The 25,337-nt window shown below is 35.4% G+C and overlaps 1 protein-coding gene across 1 annotated transcript; it reads right to left on the reverse strand.

Moving 5' to 3' along the window:
• Window positions 1–1,648: 1,648 nt before the first annotated feature.
• LOC112520859 (myosin-6-like) lies at window positions 1,649–23,815 on the reverse strand. Its single transcript, XM_025129478.1, has 39 exons — window positions 23,452–23,815; window positions 22,679–22,807; window positions 21,703–21,846; window positions 21,409–21,554; window positions 21,153–21,312; window positions 20,917–20,975; window positions 20,640–20,799; window positions 19,984–20,133; window positions 19,778–19,914; window positions 19,524–19,670; window positions 19,353–19,454; window positions 18,926–18,983; window positions 18,704–18,805; window positions 18,427–18,464; window positions 17,404–17,530; window positions 17,048–17,218; window positions 16,802–16,933; window positions 16,606–16,715; window positions 16,347–16,407; window positions 14,601–14,778; window positions 14,297–14,502; window positions 13,418–13,537; window positions 12,728–12,826; window positions 10,053–10,244; window positions 7,730–7,848; window positions 7,505–7,601; window positions 7,397–7,417; window positions 7,243–7,314; window positions 4,865–5,035; window positions 3,945–4,076; window positions 3,561–3,725; window positions 2,934–3,032; window positions 2,773–2,843; window positions 2,590–2,689; window positions 2,456–2,512; window positions 2,229–2,285; window positions 2,048–2,125; window positions 1,850–1,929; window positions 1,649–1,763 (listed from the first exon to the last, which is right to left on the reverse strand). Exons 1-39 carry the CDS (start codon window positions 23,452–23,454, stop codon window positions 1,649–1,651), a joined length of 4,365 nt encoding a protein of 1,454 aa, XP_024985246.1. The 5' UTR covers window positions 23,455–23,815.
• Between the last annotated feature and the right edge of the window lie 1,522 nt (window positions 23,816–25,337).

A 25,337-nucleotide genomic window follows, 5' to 3' on the forward strand; every position in this document is an offset into this window, starting at 1 on the left:
ACATGTCTTTTTATAAAAATAATATGTGAATGAAACTAGTCTTGTCCATATATATTATAACACCTTAATTGATAAACAACAACAAAATGTAATTTATTTTCGTACAACACACAAACATAACATGACATTCATCTTTTTGGCAATGGAAAACAATATTTTCTTGTATTAATTTGATCTACCAACAAAGTTTTTATATGTTCGATTGATACAATATATATATATATATATATATATATTATCTTATTAAACAAATTTAGCAAAAATCTTAAAGTCTTAAAATACTAAATGACCAAGATACCATTTATACTACTTTTTCATTTTTTTTTACTTTTTCACCTACTGCTCTCCTCACATACACTCACCCCTCACATACACTCACCCTCTCACAACCGATTTTAAAATTATAATTTTAAATTTACACTTTATACCCCTATAATTAGTTAATTAATTTATTTTACGTCCTTTACTTTTAAATATAAACCTTTATCAAATTAACATACATAATCGTATATCAATTAAAACATGTTTAAAAAATACATTTTTATTTTAACAAGTTACACCATTATAATCGTCTCGTTAATACCTTCGAAATAAGTTCAATATTGAATAGTTTTTGACTTAATTATATTATTATGTATTATATATACTGTGAAAAAATATTTTTAATATTTACGATTTATACTTTTATAGTTATTTATTTATATATATATATATTATATATTTTGGGGTTAGGCTGTCCAAATTGCATTGTATAATATGTTATAAATTAATATGTTCTTGGGTTTTTTTTGAAATATATATATATATATACATGTATTAATTCAACCTTAATCTGAGTTTCTGGACAAGAAAGAGGGTAAACAGTTGAAATTTCATTCTAAAACCCATCTTTTTTGGTCTTTTCATGGCTTATGATCTGTCAAATTTGTAGTTTTCTTTATTAGTTTTGAGTGTTTATCTTAAAACTCAAGTTTCTTGGTTCTTTGCTCTTGGTGTAAATCGAACACATTTGTGGAGTCGTTTAAATATGTTGGATTTTAAATATATTGGATTTTAAACTGTCATACAATTTTTTTCATCGATAGTCTGTAATTAGAACCATAACTCTTATTTATTTAAATTGTATTAATATGTAAAGACCAAGTGTAACTTATATCATCGTTAAATCTTATCTTATAAAACCAGTGAAACTTCAAAATCGTTAAAATTCATGGCTCCCGCCTTGCGCGGGTACACAACTAGTATATATATATATATTGGTGACATTAAGCCCAAGGATCATTAAGACCCAGGTCCATTATATATAGGGAAAATAGAGATATTTAACCTTTATACATCTCAATGGGATTTTGTAATTGGAATAAGATAAATGAGGAAAGGGTAGATTGGTAAAACTAGAAAGAGCGTTTGCTATTCATATGTAAAGGAAGGATCCTTTTGTACAAAACAGACATCTCCTCTCACTACATGATACATACCCTATTATCATGCACCAAATCAAGGGTTAATGCATGCATGCATCCCTACCCTTCCTATATTTTCACCCAACATCATCACCTATCAATGTTACAAATCTAACCTAAAATAATTGATGCTCTACACTCCTAAATCTAGAAATATAGAAGTTGGGAAACTTTTGTTGTAAATCCTACTCCAGTAAAAATTGGAAAGCTGGATTTTCAAGGAGTTCACCACTAGGTTTTACATCTGCAAAATCCTTCTCATGAAGGCAGTGGTTAATTTCTTCGGTTGAGAAAGGAGTGCTGCAATGCACATAAGGGGAATGATCGACTCTTTTATCATAGAACGGAAAAAAAAAATGATTTAGTTTTTGTTACTATAGACTTACCTAGAATTGTCTTTCAGCAAATAAGCTTTACTTTCAGTATCAGCAGCAGACTTCATTAAGACTTTCAAGTTGGATATAACCTGCCCAAAACTAAAGAGGGTGAGGAAAGATTATTGGTGAAAATTGTAGGAACTGAAGTCAAGTCATTACTGGAGAAGAAGATGAAGAAATGACAACTATGGTTAATTAATTTCTTACTTCTGGGGTTACACTTCCACTATTGTTATCGTCTGAGTAGAGCGTGCAAAGTCTATGATGTTGTTGAACGCTTAGAACCTAAAATGGAAACTCTCACTTACCATCTGGATGCTACTTGCAGTAAAGATAACTAGAATACTGCTACTAGAGATGAGATCAGCAAACACAGGTGGAGACTTACAGGGCATAGCTTAGTTGTGAGTTCATCGTAGCCAATCTTAGACTTCTGTGGTATAACCTGCACAAAAGTAAATTCTGAAAACTTAGATACCAGTGCAAGTTAAAATCTAAAAAAACATTGAAATGTTTTCAAGAATAGCTCGGGTGAAACTTATCCTACCTATAGATATCGGAGTTGAAAATACACCAATTAACAAATTTCTTTAGTTTCAAGAATCAGAAGCATACCAGAAATCCAACTGCTTGGCTCGTGTGTTGAAGTTCATCCAATGATGAGCCTACATACTGATTTTAAGGAATGGTTAGATTTACGAACCCTGACATCAAGAATAGAGGTGTATGAACTATAGAGTATTGACTACCTCTCTTGTGGTCTGATCACACCACTGCTCCAACTCAACTAACCCAGATTTCACATATTCCCCATTTCTGAATGTGCAGCACTCTTGATGTATAAGAAGGCTGCATACCACATAAAAGGATCACAGTTAAATATAGTAATTTGAAACAGACTTTCCAGGCATTAGAAGAGAACAACTAGCTACCTGTTGAAAAGCTGCACATTGATGTAAGAGAAAGCTTCAATGAAGATCTTCTGAACAAGAACTGCTGGCACCTGAAACAAATATGCCTAAATGGTCAAGCGAGGAGCATGCAAATGGGATATCGTATCAGTTATTTTACAGAAGAAAATAATGTTACATACATGGTATTCTTTACATATATTGAGCATGCCATTTAGGCATTCAATGATACTTTCCCAGTGACTAGATGGAGGAGGGTTGTCTTTTGGCGTTCGTGGTGCCTGAACCGTTGGGAGAATATAAATTAGTGCCTTGATTTGCCTGTTATTAGGACTAGAATTCATAAGAAAGCTATATGCCAAAGAGTAGCTCATGCTACAGAACCATTTACCAAGATTGTTGGATATTTGTTTAAAGTTTTAGTTTTGCAGAGAGCAAATATCAATCATCAAATCACATCCAGATATGAGATATAAGCCTTCCTCCAAAAGCATCTTGAAGGCTTATATAGATCTGTAACTTGCTTCTTGGTAAATGGAAAGGCAATGAGCATAATTATAGACAGAAACAATGTATAAAAAATACGAGAATGAATGAAGCAAATGAATGGAATATCTCAGTTACATTTAATGGTGACCTTCAAAACCAGGTTTACACACATGTACATACAAGTATGCTCCATTACCCAGAAATTGTGCAGCACAAACAACATTTCAAGTAATACCAAGTTATATGCAGAAATGCATTATAAATTCAAATAACATGCTTTTGAAATAGCAGAGTATGTAGATAGCTGAAACGCATCATACCTCAATACAAGAGGAGAGAAGTGGCGCCAAATCCTTCTTCAAATTGTCACGAATAATTGCATAGATTTTTTCAACATAAGCAGTTAATTGTTGCTTAAAAAGCAAAGCTGGGTACTTGGCCTCTACATGGCGCACTACATCGCTGAAAGACGATGATTTAAATCCCTACAAGAATAGCGTTTATATAGTTTGAAATGATTTTTGTTATGGGTCGTATTTTACTGTTCAAGGGATTTTACAGGATTGCAATATGCATGATGCTATAAAATGAAGATGTAAAAACTGCCCAATGATTTCCCATATACTTCGAAAGAAAAAGGTCCTATATTTTGGAATGAGGGGAGTGAAAGTTGAAAAATAGTGGGTCAAGAAGAAACTAATTACTTGAGTCATCCTTCCAAATAATGACGGTGTCTGTGATGATTTCTGAGCAGGGCATAAACTCCTGTGCAGCAAAAATAGCAATGTAGATGTGGTCGAGAGCCAATAAGCCAAATGTTTGTTGTCATGCTCTTTCTGGAAAAGATAGTACATAGAAAGATGCACGTTAATTTAGCATCCTCTCCAAATGAATGGTCCTCATAAAATATCACTCATTTGGGATACAAAGCTGATGTAGAAACAGCAATGCATTGAATGGTCCAAAGTTGTACCAAACGTAGATATGTGTAGGCACTATCAAAAGGTAAAAAGTAACAATCATCCTGCCATCMACAAAAAAGTAAAGAGTGTTCCAGAGAGGATATTCTTTCCTTTTTTAATATACCCACAAGGACAACAGAAACAAGGGACACATTTTGATCTTGGACTATGAAATGACATCATGTTCTCAATTTACTGTACCTGCCACCAACTAAAAGTTGACATATTTTTCACATCTTATTATTATCACCAACATTGTAGTCATCGTCCTAGCACCACTCCTTAAGTTTCTTATCTTTGACTAGTTGTATACCTGAAAATATCACTATTTAGAAATTTATCCGAGTAACCATCTCTTTATGTTGGATTTAGGGACTAGGGAGTATGCTTCATTTCATTCTTGAATAAGCAGGAGATGCGAGCTCTCATGTGGCTCTTGGCCCATTCTCTTCTTTGGATAATAACGTTGAATTTCTTTCCTATATTCTGCTGGATGTTAATGGAACACACTAGAAAAATTGCTCAGTATTTCTCGCACACCAAATAATGACCATATCCATATAGCTGATGAAGGGTATAAATGTATAATGAAGAAACAGAAACTAAAAAGTTCATTTAGATCATGCAGAAACATGTTAATGCTACCTAAGTAAACATCTGACCTCTATTGCTGAACCGATCATCTGAATAACACGATCAAACACATTTGTTTTTTCAGCTTCAAAACATTTCCAGTGTAAAAGGCTTTTGTATATGATATATGTAGCAACTGGTTGTCCTTGACTGAAACCAAGCTCTTGTCTAACAGCTGCAAGAAGAGCTTCAACATGCTCCTGTACCACATATGTATATATATAATACTATTAAATCATGTCAGTAATACAATTTAGCTGCTGGAAAAACAGAGGAAGAAGAAATGACAATCAAACTGAAGATCATTTGGTGTCCATTGGGTTCCACAGAAACTGACATATATATATATATATATATATATATATATAATACTATTAAATCATGTCAGTAATACAATTTAGCTGCTGGAAAAAACAGAGGAAGAAGAAATGACAATCAAACTGTAGATCATTTGGTGTCCATTGGGTTCCACAGAAAATGACTGATATATGGGAACATATGATGAAATCATGTCAATAATCACAATTCAGCTGCTGCAAAAACTGAGGAAGAAGAAAGGGAAATCAGACTATAGATCATCATTTTTGTCCATTCAGGATCCGTGCTGAAGGAAAGAACTCCACAAAGGCAAGCCTATGATAGTTGAGGCAAGTGTAACAGATGATGGATGCATTTCACCCAAAGAAATGTTCTAAATAGCAACACAAGGAGAAATTTATCACATTTCTTCATAACACAAAAGAAACACAGGAAGTACTGGATCCATCAGATTCCTGATTCTTCTCTAAGCTTATAGACTTGTGTGTGGAATGCAATGAACACTGCTATGATGAAGTTATGTTATGCAGCGAAACTGTAACAATAGATATTTCTCCATCTATAGATATATGAACACAAATACTTCTTTTACAAATTAGAAGCTTCCAGAGCCTTGATTCCTTCATCTCTTATCTTTTTTAAATTTTCTCATGGGATCCTTTTTACCCTGACCAGTCTCAGGGGTAACATGTATATGGTTGTTGTTCATGATATAAAGCCTTGAAAAAGTAAATCTATGGCAACCACCAACAATTTAACAAACTAGCCAATTTCCCCTTTCTTAGAGAGAGAAAGAGACAGAGAGCATGAACTCTCATTCGTATCCCATAATATATATATCGTGAAATTTTAATGGCAAATTTGGTGGTTGTCATAGATTTGCCAGCCTTCAAACTACTTTTATTCTACTTGTTGGGTTTTGAACGGGAAACCTTATTTTCTTTTGACACGAAAAAAACTTCACATTTCAATTAACAAAATCGAACAGATACAAGAAACACCGAGGCAAACTAGTCTCAACACAATCTGGATAGAAACACGAGTCCCTAGCGATACTATGGGCTACCATGTTTGCAGACCGTTTCACAAAGAGAATAGAGACATTATGGACATAACGAAGAATCATCTCCACCCTGTAGGAACTACGAGATTACCCCAAGGACGCCTTCGGCATCCAGGGGTGGACCGACCATAAAACCTTGTTCAATAAGTGGAATGCATTAGCTGTCCGCTGTCAGGTTCGCCTTGCAGTCTTGGATTATAGAGCCAAACGACGAACTTAAACTCATACTACTTCAAAGGGCTTGGATCACGACCAGACAGTCCATTTCCGCCACCACCTGCCTCCAGCCTGTATTGTTAATCCAACTCAACGCTTCCTTGAAACCTTATTTTCTTTAGTGCATATATTTTAGATCATATAAGCCAAATGATATCAAATAGTAGATTATTGATCTTGCAGAAGTTAATAATAAGTTAAAACCACCCTTTTGGGTTTACTTTTATAATATCATCTCTGCTTAGATGCATTGGAAGGCGGAATAATAGAACTTCACGTGTTCCGAAAGTACTTTGTGTCATCCACACATTTGCCAAATCCCCCTTAAAAACACTGATAGTTTAGCTAGTCGAAAACAATTTAAGGAATGCTAAATGTACCTTGGCTAGAAGTCAAACAAAGACAAAAACTTCTACATGTAGATTTTGATAGGATATTATAGGAAACAAATACATATCGATTTTTAAGCAGGATGTTCCAACAGGAAAGAAACACTCACAAGTGAAATAGAAAGAGTATCATTTAGAGCATACATGTAATCTGTCTTGTTTCCTGTGTTCGTTTCTCTCAACTCTATTCTATATTTCCGTAATAGGAGAAAATGTAGGAGTTCTGTAAAACCAGTAAGGCATACTAGAGCAAGTTTGTGCCAATATGTTTATTTTTCCTGTAAGCAACTTTTCATTAGTACTGCATTCGCATCATAAGTGTAGAATAATTTTTGTCCACACACAGAGAAATAGAAAGCAGATTGCCAAAAAAGACAAATAAATGGGACAAGAACAAACTAGCTCATGCTCAAACACATACATTCTGCTTTTCATTCATAGAACCCCTCGAGCTGCTATTGTATCTCTTCACTTGTCCGGCACTCTGTGGTTCCTGCAAATTGAAAGTTTGACCAGTAGATTATCTAAAACATTAATATTGATGAAGGATAAAGAAACTAAGTTTTCCAACTTACTTGTTGACCATTCTCTTGGTCCTGAAATTCATTATTATAAGAATAGTAAGATATATTTTCAAATTAAGTCCAAAATAAGATTAATAGCATACAGTGTGGCATGTTAACCTTGGTCATCATAGAAGATGCACTAGATGGTTGCATCATCACTTGCTGACGCAGAATGAGATCCTCAGTCTCTATGTCGCAAAGTTTTTCTTGAAGGCTGAAGGAACAAGGCAAGAGGAACCGCAAAACCAAACACAAGTTACTACTTCAGCCTTGGATGGTGAAATTGTAAAACTTCATCATGGTGAGACTTGAAAAACAGAGTCAATCTAACATTGCTATAACCTTTGCATGGAGGTCTTCAACTCGATCACCATCGACTCTGCATCCCTAGCCTGCTGCGACCTCTCTTCACACAGTTTGTGGGCCTCGTCAAATTTCTTTTGCAGTGCACTAGCCATGTACTGCAAGTGTTTCAGATGACAAGAAATGCAACAATCATGATTATGTGCATTTTATAAAGCTTTGTCGTTGTTGGTGCAAGTGTGTGGAAAACACTTTTATAAAAATGTACACTTCACAATCATGTAAATTTTGATGATAATAAACGTTACCAGACTTATTGTGTGACTAATTTTCGATAAATAGAGTACGGAAATATTATTGCAATTCAGTCAAAATACCAAATATATATAGAAGACAGATAAAAAGATCGACCATACTGAAGATTCAGAAATCATCTTGGGAAGGATGCTGCCAAAAGTTCCTTGATGAAGAATGCTTTGGAGCATGGCACAATTTTATTCGAATATCAAAGTCAACACAAGAGATTGAATATTTCTACAACATCAAATTTTATCAAACTGTAAACTCTAGTGATCAAATATGATATTTTGGATGAGTTTATAAAACTTCATAAAAAGCCATTAAAAAATTAAAAAATTCAATTTTTTTGGGAGAACAACAAAATGATCTTGTGTCCAAGTGTTTATAAGAAACCATGAAAAGATAAAGTTCTGTTTTACGCAAAAGACAGATGTTCAAACATGGTAAAGTCAAAAATCTGATTTTGTGTGAGAAAGAAAATGTCTTGACCTATCAAGAAAGTTTTTGGAAAGTTTTTGTCCCGATAAAATTCGGACATCTGCAAGGAACAATCTGAACGTCCGCGTCAGGTTTTATGCAGACTGTTCTCTGCACAGTCAACGGTCAGAGTTTTGCAGAAAATGAAATCCGGACATCCTTGTGGTGACATTGCATACTTCCAAAATGATAGCAGATATTTTTGTAAGTATAAAATAGTTGCTTTGTCTAACATTTCATAACTCTTGGCCAACTATTCTCTCACGAACTCAGAGCATTTCTAACATCTTTTGAGAAGTCTTAAGTGCATATACACTCGTCCAAAAGAAAGTATATACAATTGTGATCAATTGAGCTAATTGTTTGATAAAAACTTTAGTGCGAGTGATCCACCCATTATCTTGCTTAGAAAAGCAAAGGAGGTTTATCATGTAATCAAGTGTACTATAGTTTCGATTCTACCACAAAAAATAGCTCACTGTGGATAGAGTGTCTCGAGAGGGATCGAGAAAAATGGACTAGGCATGGTTGGCCGAACCATTCTGAATACCGGTGTTTGATTCCTCCAACTCTTTACATTTAGATCATTTATTTCCGCATTTACGTTTTGTATGCAGACTGTTCTCTGCACAGTCAACGGTCAGAGTTTTGTAGAAAATGAAATCCAGACATCCTCATGGTGACATTGCATACTTCCACAATGATAGCCAGATATTTTTGTGAGTATAAAATAGTTGCTTTGTCTAACATTTCATAACTCTTGGCCAACTATTCTCTCATGAATTCAGAGCATTTCTAACATCTTGTGAGAAGCCTCAAGTGCATATACGCTCGTCCAAAAGAAAGTATATACAATTGTGATCACTTGAGCTACTTGTTTGATAAAAACTTTAGAGCGAGTGATCCACTCATTACCTTGCTTAGAAAAGCAAAGGAGGTTTATCATGTAATCAAGTGTACCATAGTCTCGATTCTACCACAAAAAATAGCTCACTGGATAGAGTGTTTCGAGAGGGAACGAGAAAAAGGGACTAGGCATGGTTGACAGAACCATTCTAAATACCGGTGTTTGATTCCTCCAACTCTTTATATTTAGATAATTTATCTCCGCATTTATGTTTTTGTATTCGAGGTTGATCTTTATTCAAAAGATTGATTTTCCCCCCACCCCACCCCCCAACAAAAGAGGTTGCACATAGAAGTATGGCCTTTTCGGTTCAAATTGAGGGGAAGAATGATATAACTTTTTAGTTGTAATTTTATACAAGCAAAATAAATCGTGTTCAGTTTTCTAACTCTGTAAAAACATATTCAAATTGAAGTTTATTTTAAGCACCATCTTGAACATTTGATGATAAACAAGTTGATTTCTTCGTTTTAATACCATTAACACTTTAGGAATTTTTTATAATCATGTTTAATAAGATATGAATCACTCCTACATGAGTGAGAGTGTTGTATTCATATTGGGTGTGGTTCGGGTACCATTAACACCTTGGTTTTGATTTCATTTGTTAACTTTATAAATACAAGTAAGAAAATTTACTATATGCAAAGGATACATGCTTGAATTCGTACTCGTTACCTTGAGTTTCACATTTTCAGCAGTAAGCTTATCAATCGCCTCATTGCCAGTAATAGGAATCTCTTCAGGTGCCGGAAGTTGCCCAATTTCTATCTGTGCAGACCCCTCTTCCTTTATGGGATACTCTGTTATCTCTTTCAAGAATAACTGTAACTTTGCAATTTCCTGATTCTTAGCCTCCTCCATATCAACCTACAAAATTTTGAATAATGGAAAAGTAAAAAATGAAAGAAGAAAAACAAAGATAAGTTTGATATATGCTTTATTTTCTCTTTTTCCATGACTCAAATGTCAAGAAACACAAAGATGCTGGTAAATGAGTTACCATAAATCATTTGTTACACATGCACTGGTTATTCAATAGCAAAAACCTATCTTTTGTTAACCTGTCTAAAACTCAACTCAAGTCAAATTGCTAAGCCTACACTAATAAACCAAATAAACTTATTTGCAAGGGTTCAAAGCTTACCAAACAAACCAACAAATGATCCCCTAGGTCCCAAAAACACCTAGATTCAAATGCAAGTGAAGCACCAACAACAAATCCAGAATATCTAGGGTCTTGCAAATGAGTAAATGGCTATCCAAGCACAATATCCAACCACAAGCTTAATCAAATAAAATATAACCATAAAAATTCAAATGCAGTAAAAGCAAGTAAACAAGACACGAGATTTACATGGTTCCACTACCGTTGGGTAGTGTATGTCCTAATGTCCACTAGGAGAGAGAATGTATTGATATACCAAAGGGAGTATGAAGCAACTTACAAGAGATGATGATCACCTAAAACTAGTAAAAAGCCAAATGGAATGAGCTCCTCTTTTTCCCTCTAGCTATGGAAGAACACAAGAAGCTTTTCCACTAAGGGTTAATCAAAAACTAAACAAAATGGCTTCTATATGATGAATTTGAGCTATGGGGGACAGGACCAAAATGGGAGCAAAAGAACCAAAATTTGCCAAGAAAATTGCCCAAAAAGAGCCTCTGGTGGTCTATGCGATCTTGGCCACAAGCATGGCCAAAGTGCCACTATCGTGAAAATGGTACCGAAAGCTTCAAGGGTTGGATGACCTACGCAATTAAGGCCATGAAAGAGTTTCCTAAATGATAGAAAATTGCAGGACAATTTAGGTACATGAAGGACATTGGAAAGGATAATTTTTGTTGACAGTTTAATGGTTCCATTACCAGCAATGTCATCAGACATGCCATCTGCAATTTTTTTGTTTTGTTTCCCGTAGCGGTTTGTAGGAAGAAAAGAACTGAGAGCAACATGTTATATGATCTATATATGACCTACATACCACAAGATCGATTTGAACACACAAATGAAGAGATACCTTTCCTTGCTGAAACACAAGAAGAAAATGTGTTAAAGAGAAAATGGTGGAGAGTTCAAAAGCTTATACAGGTGTTGAAGTTGGTCATTACTCATTAGTGAAAGGCACTGAGCCTGGAGAAGTGTTATGCTTCCGGGATAAAGCTAATAAAAGAAGATACATATAACCTTTGGCATTTGATACAATAGATTAAGAAAAAATTACTTCAACATTATGCACCGAGTGTTTTCCTTTACCACATCTAACAACACATGCAAATGTAATGTGATAGCATGAACTCCTTGAAAATTACAGTCAATGCATAAAAATAGCTTCAAGTTAATGGTATTATTTAAGAAGTGTTCTATGTTAAGAAGTGATGACAAAATAAAACATTGAAGTACTAGAAGTTTAAAAACAAGACTAGGACAAGGAAAAATAAGGTGTGGAAGGCTCTATGCATTCACCCGCGTCTATTAAATAATCTTCAAGTTAATTAGCAGTTGCCAAACTTTTTTTTTTGTCAAAACATTGAAACTAATTGCATGTACAAAGAAAACCAATCATGTAGACATATGTTAACTTTCATATAGGCTCTTTGTTACATGTTACCATGAATCCTTCAAACTATTCCAAAATTGGAACTAGATTAGATGACAACTAAGTTGAGCGACCAACATGGATTCATAAGAATATCCCTTTTTGATAAAAAAAAAGAGAGAAGTACCTACTGGTGAAATCCCTATAAAGATATGAATTTTGATATGATAATAGATGCTATAATGTTAACACGAAGGATCATGTGAGAATAGGAGTTAAGGTGAGAAGTGCAAGAAGGGATTTGGATCCTTGATCATTTTTAATCCGCTTTAGAAGGGAATTGGTCCAGTGCTTCTCATTAGTGTTGATCTAGTGGAACTCTTCAATTAGGTTGATCCAAGGGTGGAGATCTCTTCTTACCCTTCTCACCATAACTCTCATTCTCACCGGAACCCAACCCATAATGTTAATTGACCTAGCAAATCAATATTCTCAAGATACAGCCGCATCATCATCATCAGCATAAAAGAAAACGAATTTTAAGAATCCAATTCAAAATCCTTTATATTTAATAACTAAATTTGAGTTTTTATTGGTACGAAATACTTAGTTTCGTGAAGAACTAGATTAAAAGCAGGAACTTTGTGATATGCCTGAAAATGTTACATGCTAATGAGGGAGCAAAAGAATCAACTCAAAACAAGAATACATATAAGCTTAGATTAACAGCAGGAACTTTGTGATAGCCTGAAGACATTATAAGCTGAGTGACTAAACAATTAGTCGAATACATGTCAGATGTAAAAAACATACCCTCGCTTGTCTCTCCTGCTCCAATTGGCAGGTCAGTTCTTTGACTTGTTGTTCCAGTTTAGATTTGGCATCTTTAAGAACACCAGTATCCTTTGCAGCCTGCATTGTAGAAAACGTATTTAAGCTTGGCGTATGCAACTACCTACCGCTGTATGCAAATGAATTTTCTTTTTTGGAACATCTCCCACATCCATGTTCATGTTAAGCCAATAACTTTAAGAGAAAATATCAGGAAAAAAGTTCAAACTTGACAGTGAACATCTGTATTTGTTGTAGACCCGACAGGCAAGGGATACAATAAATTTAAACTATGCAGGAATGAATGTAAAGAAAAAAAACAAGTTTTGGCTATGTATCAATTTAAGCTCTGTGATTGATCAACCCAACAATAAAGCATCGGAAGTGCAGCATATTGTGGGGGATCAAGCAATTTGTTCATGACTCCCTAGGGTCTATATTAGGTAATGCGCTTCTTTTAAATAAGTTTCATATTTCATAATAAAAATTCAAACAAGTTTCAGTATTTTTCTAATGAATACGGACTATAGTCAAACAAAAAAAATGCATTAATTGATAATACATATTAACCAGGAATGTCTTGTAAAAGAATGTTAAATATAAGCATAATCTCTACAGAAGAACAGAATAATTTCAACAGAACAAGAGAGAACAGATGAAAGAGACAATCACCATTCTACGCTTCTTTAGTTCTCCCTGTGCATATAGTCCTCTATAAACAGACTGAGTTATTAGTGCGGCTTTGATTGTCCTCAAATAAGGAAGGCGGACCAAATCTTGCCGGCATTGAGCCTGTGAGTAGTTCATATAGAATATATCAATTTAAGAAGTAAGTCATTGGCACAATTGACGCCTTAATGAACATGACATTATGACGGGCACACATGTGGGAGGAGCAGTATAGTCAACCTCTGAAAAAAATTGTTTGTTACAATACAAGATCCTAAGGCACACAAACAATATCTTGAGGCACAATACCTTTTCCTTGGTTTTAGTTTAAATTTGAAAAAGAATATACTTGGTACAAAAGAACTTTTTGGTACATAGAACAGAAAGAAACTCTTTCTATTTGTGCAGCAGAAAGAAAGAATGATTACAAAAGTAACCAGGTTATGAGTTACAGACTTGCGATAAGTCGATGACAAGATAATCCCAATAGGTAGATACCCCACAAGGAATCAATCATATAACATGTAATTTTCTTTGATCATAAATATAGCACTGCAGGGTATTTTACCATATATTACAGAAGTCTTGATAAGTTTCATGTCCCATATTTTGCTTGTGTTTAAGAAAGTGAAATCCATTGGAATATAAGAAACAACAGTCTTTGTAAAAAGAGCATTAACGGGTGTATACTCGTGCTCCAAGCACTCCGGGCTCACTTTTGTACTTCATAAATCTTGATAGGCCTTAGTTTGAGCCTGCTGCAAATAATTGGGGCAAAAGAACCCTTTTTGGTGTTGTTATAAATTAGAAGCAAAATCAAAGAAGGGAAAAAGGATAACGGCTTGTCAAGTACACCTTTGTCTGACACTAGCTTTAACATACCTGTAAAATGATTGCTGCTTCGGTTTTCCGTTTGTGAAGATACATATTGGTTGCAGCCAACCCACGAATTGAAGCCTGGATTCTAATAGCTGAACTGCATAACGACCTGTAAGCTTTCACCCTGAGAAACATGCGTGCGGATTTCTGGATAGTCAAAGACGCTGCTTCTTTCCTTCGTTGCTCAAAGCGGTTACGTGCGACTTGCCCTGCAATCATGAATTATAACCAACTTCACTCAGGCAACAACCTAAAGATCATACTCTCCTGAAATTATTTACATATAGACAGGATATATTATCTATACCTCTACAAATAGTTTGTAGTGGTAAAGCTGAATTTTGTAACAAGATATACTTCTTGTGTGTAGAATGCGAGCGATATTTTGTCTGGACTTTGGTTGCAGATCTTCCTAAAACCTGAGTTCTGTAAGCATCAAGCTCGGCCATTTGACCAGCTCTGAGAAACACTTTTGTTTTACCTATCTGCAACCGTTTCAATCAGATACACATTAACCGGTTTAATATCCGCACCATGGAAATCTTAGCTGCTAAATTTAACAATTCTAGAAAAATTCTCTAACCCATGTAACGAGTATACTTCAATATTGAAATGTCTAGTATTTGGCAACAATAAAAAGCCTGTCACCCAAACTTAGTTGAGGTGCGCCAAAAATGAAATAAAAGGAACCCGGTGAAACCCAAAAGCATACATATTAAATATAGCTTGCAAAACCATTTTTGTGGATCATGGGACTCGGACAGCGAGTGTAACTGGGAGAGAAAGTCGCCGGTACAGAGTAGAAAATTAAGGTACAAAAGTTGCAACTTGGACAAAGATTGCATGTGAGTTGAAGTCGCAGAACCGCGGACATTTGCCTCAGGGTAAACCACCGCCTCTCAGGTTCCCGATTCTATCATAGTGGAGACAATAAATCCCCTCCCCTCCAACACAGCCTAAAATTTTCATTGTATTGTGCTCTCTAAAAGAGCAACTATTCTAAGTCGCCTATTTCTATGCCAGCTAGGTTGCAAGTTGAATACGATTCACAGATGACTAATTTGGAACCGATGCGAGTTGCTATTCAAGTCGCATATCTTACCTGACGGATTTATAAACACTCTCCCCAACTCCATTTACGAACCAGACCAGAAAAAACTGTGATTTCTCCATTGTTTATCTACTTGGAGCATTGTAAACTTCATCACTTACAAGTGGATTTTCTAGGTGGTTTCCTCCACCCGTGGTTTTCTTCATTTCTGGGTTCCATGTAAATCTTGGTGTCGTCCTTTATTATTATGCTTAAAGATTACTGGTTTATATATTGCCATTATTGATACATTAAGGACCTTGCTTGTCATCCCGCATTGTAACCAAATTGTAGTTCAAACTAATCATCACAGGATTGTTGACTTTTCTGCCTCATTGACTTTGACTGATTGTTGGAGCATTGATTGGGATCTATTGTCGGCGTATTAAGACCTCATTTGATTGTAACAAGACATAAGGAGGTGATCCACTGAGGGTTCCATGGTTGGATTGATGTTTTTCCATGTACATGTATTCTTACCTAAGGCCAACTCTTTGGCAACTCATCCAAGCGTCTCTTCTTAACTTCTTCTCTTACCAATCTTGGAAGTCATCTACCTTGCATAACAAACTCTTCTAGGAATGATTCTAACCGATGCAAACCAAGGTCTTTGGTGGAGATGGCCAAATGATTCAAGATAAAAATTTCCAATAAGGGGACTGAAAGAGCAAATTTTACATGCAGGGAGAGAAACAGATTCGATATTTGCAACAAGTCTGGCAGTTTACACATCCTCCTACTGTACAACATGACATAAGAAGTAAATAGAACATGTTTTAACTCTAAATATATAGCCTTCACAACTTTGAGGTTATATATTGTGCCTCCTTTGCAAAGGAACGATTTCCAGAGCCCTAAATGAGCAGCAAACAGCGTAGTGCAAATTCATATATCAACCATCAACCAATGGTGGGGAGGGAGGTGATGTATGAAACAGAAAGTCCATCAGAAAGGGTAAAGTACCTGATAACCTTCTAGCTTTGCCTTCTCTAATAGCATCTTTGAACAACTGACGTCATCATTGCTACAGTTGTATACGAAACAATAAATCAAGAGATATTCCAACATATGCCAACAATCTAACTGTTAAGACATTAGAGGGACCTTGATTGTCTTTGCATGTGTGTAGTGGAGACAGCCTAAGATGCGTAAATAAATACAACAGTAGGTAAAGAAAACATGGGAACCAAGTAATGTACTATTTTACAATTAATACAACTACCATTTTTTTACAGCATCAGGTGCAAGGACTTTGAAGCGCTCTACAAATTCCCTAAACTCTTTACGAGTAGGAAACCCAGCAGTACTGATTCTAATTGCCTCCATAACTCCCTGGAATTATATGAACATCCACTCTCAATATATCCAAAACTATCTATATACTCAGGATACAGGAAAATTCCAATTGCTTAACTTACCCCACACCGAAGTTGTTGCAGTATATTCTGATTCTCAAAGATATCAGGCTTTAAAAGATTATTGGGTTTGACGCAACGAACATAATGTGGTTCTGTATGACTGAGAGTCTCAAGCAAAGCTTGTAGTTGTTGCTGTGAAGAGAACACATGAGAAAATGAGATGAACTACAAAAAGCAAGTACACTGGTGGACTGGGTAGATTGGAACAACTAAATTAGAGTCTTCCAGAAAAAGAACAAATGAGACCTTGAACATAGAACCTATTGATGAGAACTTTGACGATTTAGATGACTCCTCTGGCATGGGTGGGAATAAGTGTGCTACGAATGAGCATTTTGAAGCATTTAAGAGTGCTTGATGCTCTGCAACAACATAGTCCTTGTTCTTATCCAAGAAAAACTCACTTTGATACGTGACCTGAAATCATAACTCATTAAGAAGATGATATCAACCATATTATTGCTTTTCTATGCATAAGTGGATTCATCAATTTCAGATGCCATGTGTCAGGCAGGTGATAGTGTTCGCAGGCATATGTAGTTCGGTAGATTTATCAATTTCATATGCAACTAAGTAGAATCGAAGGAAATAGAACTGCATACATCACCGGCATAGTGACAAATGGTGAAATCTGTTTTTGCCAGCTTTGGCTTGTTAAAACGTTTATGATCTTTGAACGTTTGATAAAGCTTCTCTGCAAACGTTTCATGTGTAGATCTTGGAAACATGCTGCATAAGATTGGTAAGATCAGTTTAGAATCAAACTGCATTATCTTCTTTCAAAATATGACAAAAACATATAATACCTCATAATTTAACAGAAAATATTTGTGTATAAGAAGGTAACAGAATATATTATCATATTCGACCTTGAATGGTAGACAATAGTTAATTCCGTCAACCCAAGTAGATGGGATAAAAGTCACTATTCGTTTACTTTAGTTGAATTAGTAACCTGTCACCAATAAATTTCAGTGGTTTCATTTTCATCAATAAAAGCAGGGTGGTTGAAATGGAGACAAGATGTGGAAGTCTTGTGTGATTGACATCCAATTGAAGCTGAAAAGGGAAGTTATATAGGGAGTGATAAGATCTGATTGATATATGGGAATGAATCAGGGCCACCAAAGACGACACGTGCACAAGGTTTGTGTGGCAGAAATGTAAACGCTGGGATGGATATGTGGCCATACTTTTGAGGGACAAACTGGGAATGAGGGTACATGAAAGAAGATTGGGCTTGCATTGGTTGAGGAGAAGCTGAGAAAATACCAATTTATGTGGTTTCGTCATCTCCAATATCAACTGCTGAATACACTACCCAGAAGAGGAGAGTTAGGAGAGGTAGAGGTCGTCCAAGATTGACAGGGGTAAGAAGTGAAGAAAGATCTGCATGAGTTATGTATACCAAATTAGTTGGTTGATATGAGTATGCAATGACGTGATTCATGTCCCAGAACCGTAGGGTTTCAAAACCTTTATGTTTGCTTTTCTAGTACATGTTGATTTTATTTTCAGCCTACCCAGCTAGTTGTGGGATGAAAACTTTGTTGTTGATTGTGGTGCTGATCTTTCACCAAGAACACAGACAAAAGTAGCTATTTTGAGTGGACACATGTACGTACCAAGCCTCATCCAGAAGAGCAAGGATTCCCCCAGGTTTCTGAAATAACCAAAACCTCAATTAGACCAATAGAGGAGCATAAAACATACTGCAAAACTTTGAAGCAATATAACCCAACATACAGAAATATCGAAATTTGAAGCACTATTCATGAAATGCCAAAAAAATTGGTACCGAAGATGTAAGGACATTGATTAGAAAACCTCACTGAACAGGATCAGGTAGTCATGAAGATGCATTAAATAAATGAAAATTATTGTTTTTGAACAGGTATAGACCTTTTCAATGAGATCTAAAATGTCTTGATTGTCCTCAAACTTTATGTAACTCCAGTTTATTTCCTCCCTAGTATATTCTTCTTGCTCCATCTTGAAAACATGCTGAAAAAAGAGATGATCTTATAAGCAACCAAATTAGGCTGGTAATCTGGTATGCCTTGTTCAGAAGTTAAAAGTTGACGGGAACATGCTATGATATAATATGTACATAAAGTCACAAACCTGATTAAAATGTTGTTGCAGTTTCTCATTAGTTAGATTAATGCAAAACTGCTCGAAACTGCATGGGGCCAATTGGAATCTATGTTAAACTAAAAAAAAAAATATCAACTGATATATCTGGCAAGAAAGTTATTAACTTTGTGCCGTGCCAAATTACCTCTGGAAGTGATTTTGTAAGATGACACAGTTTTTAGCTATAGTAAGTTACAGATATAATCTTGAGGAAAAGGAAAGTTGTTTTTCACTACAGCCCTTTACTGCATGCAGACATTCAACAGAGGATAAAATATAATGGCCACAAATCAAACTTAGAAGTCATTACAGCAGATCAATTATTAATTCCTATAAAGCTAAGGGTTTTCATGCAGTGATCTGCAAGAAATAACCTGGTCTAAATGATGAAACCAAAAGCGTACCAGTTAAGCACCTGTTTGTCTTGAAACTCTCAAATCCATAAATATCCAGAACCCCAATGAAGAATTTTGAGTCGGAATCTTGACCAATGGAATTGTTAATCTTGTTGACAAGCCTGGCCATTCAATAAAATCAAAAGCATGAAACTGAAGGTTCAATAACAGTCCATTCAGATAGAACCTACCAGTCAAATAATTTTGAATAAACTATTTTGGCAAATGCATCCCTACTGATAGCTGCAGCAGTCGGATCGAGGCACTTTTTGATGCTTTCACCACGAGTTACAATCACACGCGTGCAAAAAGAATCTTCAAGAGCCGTCTTATCACACCTGAACATAGCATGAATATCAGAGAGTTGCATTAACCAGTTGAAACATCAAAACTCCAACAGCAAATGCTGCTATAATAAATAAATGAAGAAAATAAAATTTGTTACATGAATAGCTCAGCTGCAGTTGTTAGATGAAATCGAGATTGATCATCCTTAGGTTGTGAGGAATCTGGTTCACTCCCCTTGGCAAATTCAATGTTACCTAAGTGGAGAATTGCAGCAACAACACGGAATATACCATCCTGTAGGAGGAAATGCTTTAGGACAGATTTTAAAATGCAGCTTGATAAATATGATCGGCATGTCAGCACCTGCTCATCAGAACTGATCCCAACAACATCCATAGCCTTCTTTGTGGCAAGGTACTCTTGAGACTCATCCACTCCATTCAGTTTGAAAAAATTTGATTGATTAAGGTAATGAAACGTCTTGGGATCTCCAACTTTGTACTTTTCAGACTCCTAATATGTGAAGAACACGTATATCAGGCCAACGAGGATATGAGAGCTCAATAACAAGCCTATGTGTTTGTAACTGTAAGCAACATGGATAACCATAAGTTTAGAGCCATTACCTATTTTAAGCTCAAAGACATATGGGACTTAATTGATTTACATATAGATTAATGCACTACAAGTTGCAACCATTTATGATATTCAAGCGTTAGTAACATAATTTTCCATGTGTTTTCCTATGACAAGCTACAATTGAACAGAAAGTTCGCTTGAGTCTTTCTTGAGACATGGCAAAATTACTGAATGAATAGTTTATCACACTACAATACCCAATTGGATTTTGAGCAACCTAGAAAGTAATGCTATATACTACTAGATAACAAGACCATGGTGATAATCTGGTGGGAAAGACATCTCCTTTCCCATGCAATGTCATAGATCTAAGTCTCATCAAAGGGGGAAATCTGATGAAAACAACATAAAAAACTGTGTGCATGCAGAAAGCAAATTACCTCGGGTGGTGCAGAGCATAACATGTAAAAGCAATGATAATTTCTCTCAGGGTCAGAAACTTGACAGACACGTGATCTTTCCAGCAAATAAGTTCTTATAGCAGCTCCAGAGATTCTCCCCCGTTCATTAAACTGGATCTCAACGAACTTACCGAAACGACTATCATTATACAACATTCAGTTTAAAACAGTTAATCAACTGAAAAGAAGAGGCATTAGTAGTTGGTAGGTTGAAACTTTTTGCTAGCTTGAACAAAATCTGTGTGTAAATGGTCACCTTGAATTATTGTTTCTGACTGTCTTTGCATTGCCAAACGCTTCTAGAACCGGATTAGACTGCCAACAGAAAGAACTTGTGAAATTAATACAAATCAAGCAGACTAATTTGTGTGTACCTTTAAAAATATTGAACTGATTTAGAGTTTATTTGAGTTTATATTTCTTAACAAGTGACACTATAAGGTTCCTTTAGAACTCAATACTAGTGGCATGCGTAAAGCTAGGATTGCGTACTTCTAAAACTTGCTGCTCCACACTCCGTCGCCCCTCAGATGAAGGCCGACCTCCCATAAACGCAAGATACTGCATAAGATTCTTTGTGCTTTCTGTTTTACCAGCTCCACTTTCTCCACTAACAAGAATTGACTGACTTATTTCCTCGTTAACCATCTGCCTGTACCAGACAAATCCTTGTTTATCACACACACAGTGATTCATTGGAACTCAAAAATTGGAAGAAGAAAAAAAGAGGCAGAGTAATATAGAATGCCTGTAGGCAGCATGTGCAATAGCATAAGGATGTGGACTCAATTCCCCAAGAGCCGCCCCTTTGTATTTTGCCATTATGTCTTTCTCATACAATTGAGGTATTCTTTTAAAAGGGTTCACAGCTATTAAAATATTTCCTGTGTAAGTCTGGAAAACCAGCAGGTAGGTTAACCTTAAACATCAATTGAAAAGGGAAAAATATATCATAAACTACTTTACACATCAAGACCAGGCTGTAAATGGTAGACAGAAAAGGGAAAGAGAACCAGAGAAATCACCAGTCACATGTACTCACATAAATTTCATCATTATCGTACCGACTTTTTAAATTTTGTAGAACCCCCGGTTCGTGCAGATAAGCCAGCTTTGTCATATCATCCACTCCATTTTTAGGAAACTCAGGATCTTTAGGGTACACATTGGATGCATTAATTACTAGCTGTAGGATATAAATACGTCAGGAAACCATGGAAAGGATTCTAAAGTAAATTCTAATTCTGTTTGTTTACACAATATCTTACAATTACTCTTAGAGTCTTCAAGATTATTTTGGACCTCTTGTTAATTCACTTGGTCCTTTCAGTTGTCTAATATATTAGTTTCATTAAACTAGATCTAAGGAAATTCACTTAAATGTTTAGCTTGGTTTCTGGTATTGCCACTCTTAACAGGAACTCTGACAATTCTTTTGATGTACATGCTCAAACCTGAAACTAACTGACAACAGTCATGGAGTAAGAAGTCATTTTGGTCAAACAGAAAAGCCACTTTCAGGCATAGTCTTGTCCCGTTATCACATTTTATTTATGATAATTCATCTGCAACCCTGATTCTTTAACAGTATAGGTGAAGTACTGTATCATGCATCAAATGATGAATGGTCGATAAGAAGCTTATTTTGTTTATCGTGGTGTTTCCACTAGGGTCCTTGAGATGGTTAAACTCCCTTTCTACAATATTTCGCATTCATAAGACCATCTACACATATAAAAGGTGATTGGCCTAGTCTATAACCAAACCCAACCAGAAGAGGCCCCACAAAGCCATTGATCATTTTAACCCATGGGTTTGATTTTAAGTATGCAAACAATAAATGTCTCTCTCAAGGATAGACATAATGCTTTTAAGTTCTATATTTTAACTATTACCAGAACTTCAAAGTATGTATAGTTTTTCCAGTTGTCATTAAACCATTAACCACAATCCATAGCACAATGTAACATACAACAAAAATCAATAAAGTGTTTGAAAGATGTGTTCTAGTGACTTACTTCTTTTCCATTTGAACATTTAACTTTAATATTTGGATCATTGATTTCCAAAACATCGGCATCTATCCAAGCCACCTCAGGATCCTCCAACCAGACTTGTGATCCAACTACTACTTTGGATGGAGCCTCCTGTATGAAAAGAAGGAAAACTATTGATCACTAAATCGATTTCTTTTGACTTGAATGAATTGAGCAACCAAGTGTTTCAGAAACAGACAATACTGGAACAAGTAGCACAGAATATTATCTATAATGGTTAATAATAAAGGATATAAGCAGATGCTCGTATAGATAAACGAAGTAGAACTGCACAAGCCATACAACTTTTCTGGTTACTCATTCCAATAATATCAATAGCACAATATCCTCTAGTGCCATGGGACATAATAATGTAGGGAGCAGCTGAAACAAGTCACTAGTAATGTAGACAGATAATTTGAAGCAAAAGAAAAAGAAAATGACAGTGGTGGAAATATTAGACTTTGAAGAGGGCTGTATCAAGGAGATAATAATCATCTTGTTATCAAAAGGTTATGATTGATAAACCCAAAATAATATATGGCAACTCCATTGTTAATATAAATTTCACTTCACAAATATACATAAATGCCAGACTTCACAATCGACCACCCCACTTCATAAACATGAATGGTGATTATTTAGCACCGTCCCATTAGTCAGTCAGTCAAGTTTGAAAACAATGTAACATAACCATTTCATCACATTAAAGAAATAAAAGATTGATGAACTAGTAATAAGTTAAAAAGTCTTACCATCTAGGGGTACAATCAATATGCAGAGCGGCACACCCCTAAATTTCCTTCTTTAAAGCAGCACGGTAGCCAAAAAACCATCCCAAATTCACTATTTCGAAATTTGGATAATGTACAAAGATCTAATGGTTTTCAAAATAGGTCCAAGTCTGCATAGCCTTAAACCTTTTTTCCTATGAGTACAAGTAGAAATGGAGGGAAGGGGGATGATGATGATAGCGTAACATCATTTGGGAAAAGTTGCAAGAGGCTAATAATGGTGATGAGACCAAAATTATTGAAAAGAAAGAAAGCTCCGGCAAAGTTTCCTTGTCCCCTGAGCCTGTCGTGTTTTTCTATCCCCAATTTTTGGTCGGTGTCTCGGTTCCGGTTCCCCTCTCCGACATGGGTCTTCTTTTCTTCCCTGCGTCAAACAACGAGAGAGACATCGAAAACGAAACCGCTAACGACTTCGTTTTTCCTGTTTCCCACTTTGCCCCTCCTATTCTGGTTAAAAAAACCAATCTACAGAAATACTCCCTCGAATTAAAACTTTTTTCAAGTTTGGTCCCCTCAATTTTCATTTCTGCCTCTTTTGGCGTAGAAGATGTTCTCATGGGTACATTTACATCGGTACTTCATTCAGATCATTAAAAACAAAAATTAGGGGTCGTTTACCAAACACTTACCTTACCGGTAAAATTTAACACTATTATTTACTTATCGGGTAAGATTTAGTCCACCAAAACGACATCGTATGCAACAATTTACACGGTAAACACTTAGTGTGGTAAGAGTCGTCGCTCTCACTTACCGGATAAGACTCTTGGTCATTGTCTCGCTCTTATTGGGTAAGATTATTGGTCCTTACCATATTCATCCGATGTGGTAATGTTACTTGATAAGCGCTTACTCGGGTAAGCATTTGGTAAACAGCCCTAGAGTCTTCTTTTTTTTCTCTCTCTTAACCTATCTTTAGATCTTTATGAATATTTTTAGTATATCTTTTTTCTTCCATTACGTTATTTTATAAACTATCAAAATATAACAACGCTATACTTTCAAATATCCTGCCTTCGTTTTTACAATCTCCCTCCTCTCGTATTTCCTTTGCCGCTTGCTCTTCCATTTCCATTTCGATGGATTCTAGATAGGATGTTATAAAGTAAGAAAAGGTGCTCCAAATATGTATTCATTGACCTTGATTTGATGTATCAAGTATTTTTTGAAGAACATTATCTATTTAGCTACTCGATTATCTTTTAAGATATGGTAATGTTAAATGATATTTGTGGTAACATCAACATGAAAACTAATTACTCAAACAAAATTTAAATTATACTCTCTTCTCTTGTATGTATAATTTCTTACAAGTATTTTTAAAATACATAATACATTTTACGCATATAAAATAAAATTGTTTCCCACAAGATTCTTTCTTCTTGGTACAAAATAATTTTTTTTTTAAATATTGTATTCATTTTGTATACAGAACTCTTTTCTTCTTATTTCTTGTGGTTTTAGCTTCCTTTAGAAAATTACAGTTTGTCTTTATGGTAAGTTGAAAATTGCGGTTAAGGACGATTATGCTCCTTAACCGCCATTTGTAACACTTTGAGTTGTTTTCCTCTTGTGCTTCTCATATGATTACATTTCGGTTTTTTAACAGCTACTTTATAATATATATATATATATATATGTGTGTATATATATATATATATATATATATGAACAAATAACTAAAAAACTGAATCTCTCTCTCTCTCCCTCCTTTCTCAATCTCGAGTTTGTGAAACCCTAACTCACTATCTTCTCTATTTTGAAAATCGAAGTTGGTGGTTAGAGTTGAGGACCGCAAGAAAGATAAAATATGTATGTGAATTTATTTCTTCTACTTTTTTGAAAAC

This window comes from Cynara cardunculus (assembly GCF_001531365.2).
Source record: "Cynara cardunculus var. scolymus isolate 2C chromosome LG 11, CcrdV1, whole genome shotgun sequence".
Taxonomy (NCBI): Eukaryota; Viridiplantae; Streptophyta; class Magnoliopsida; order Asterales; family Asteraceae; genus Cynara; species Cynara cardunculus.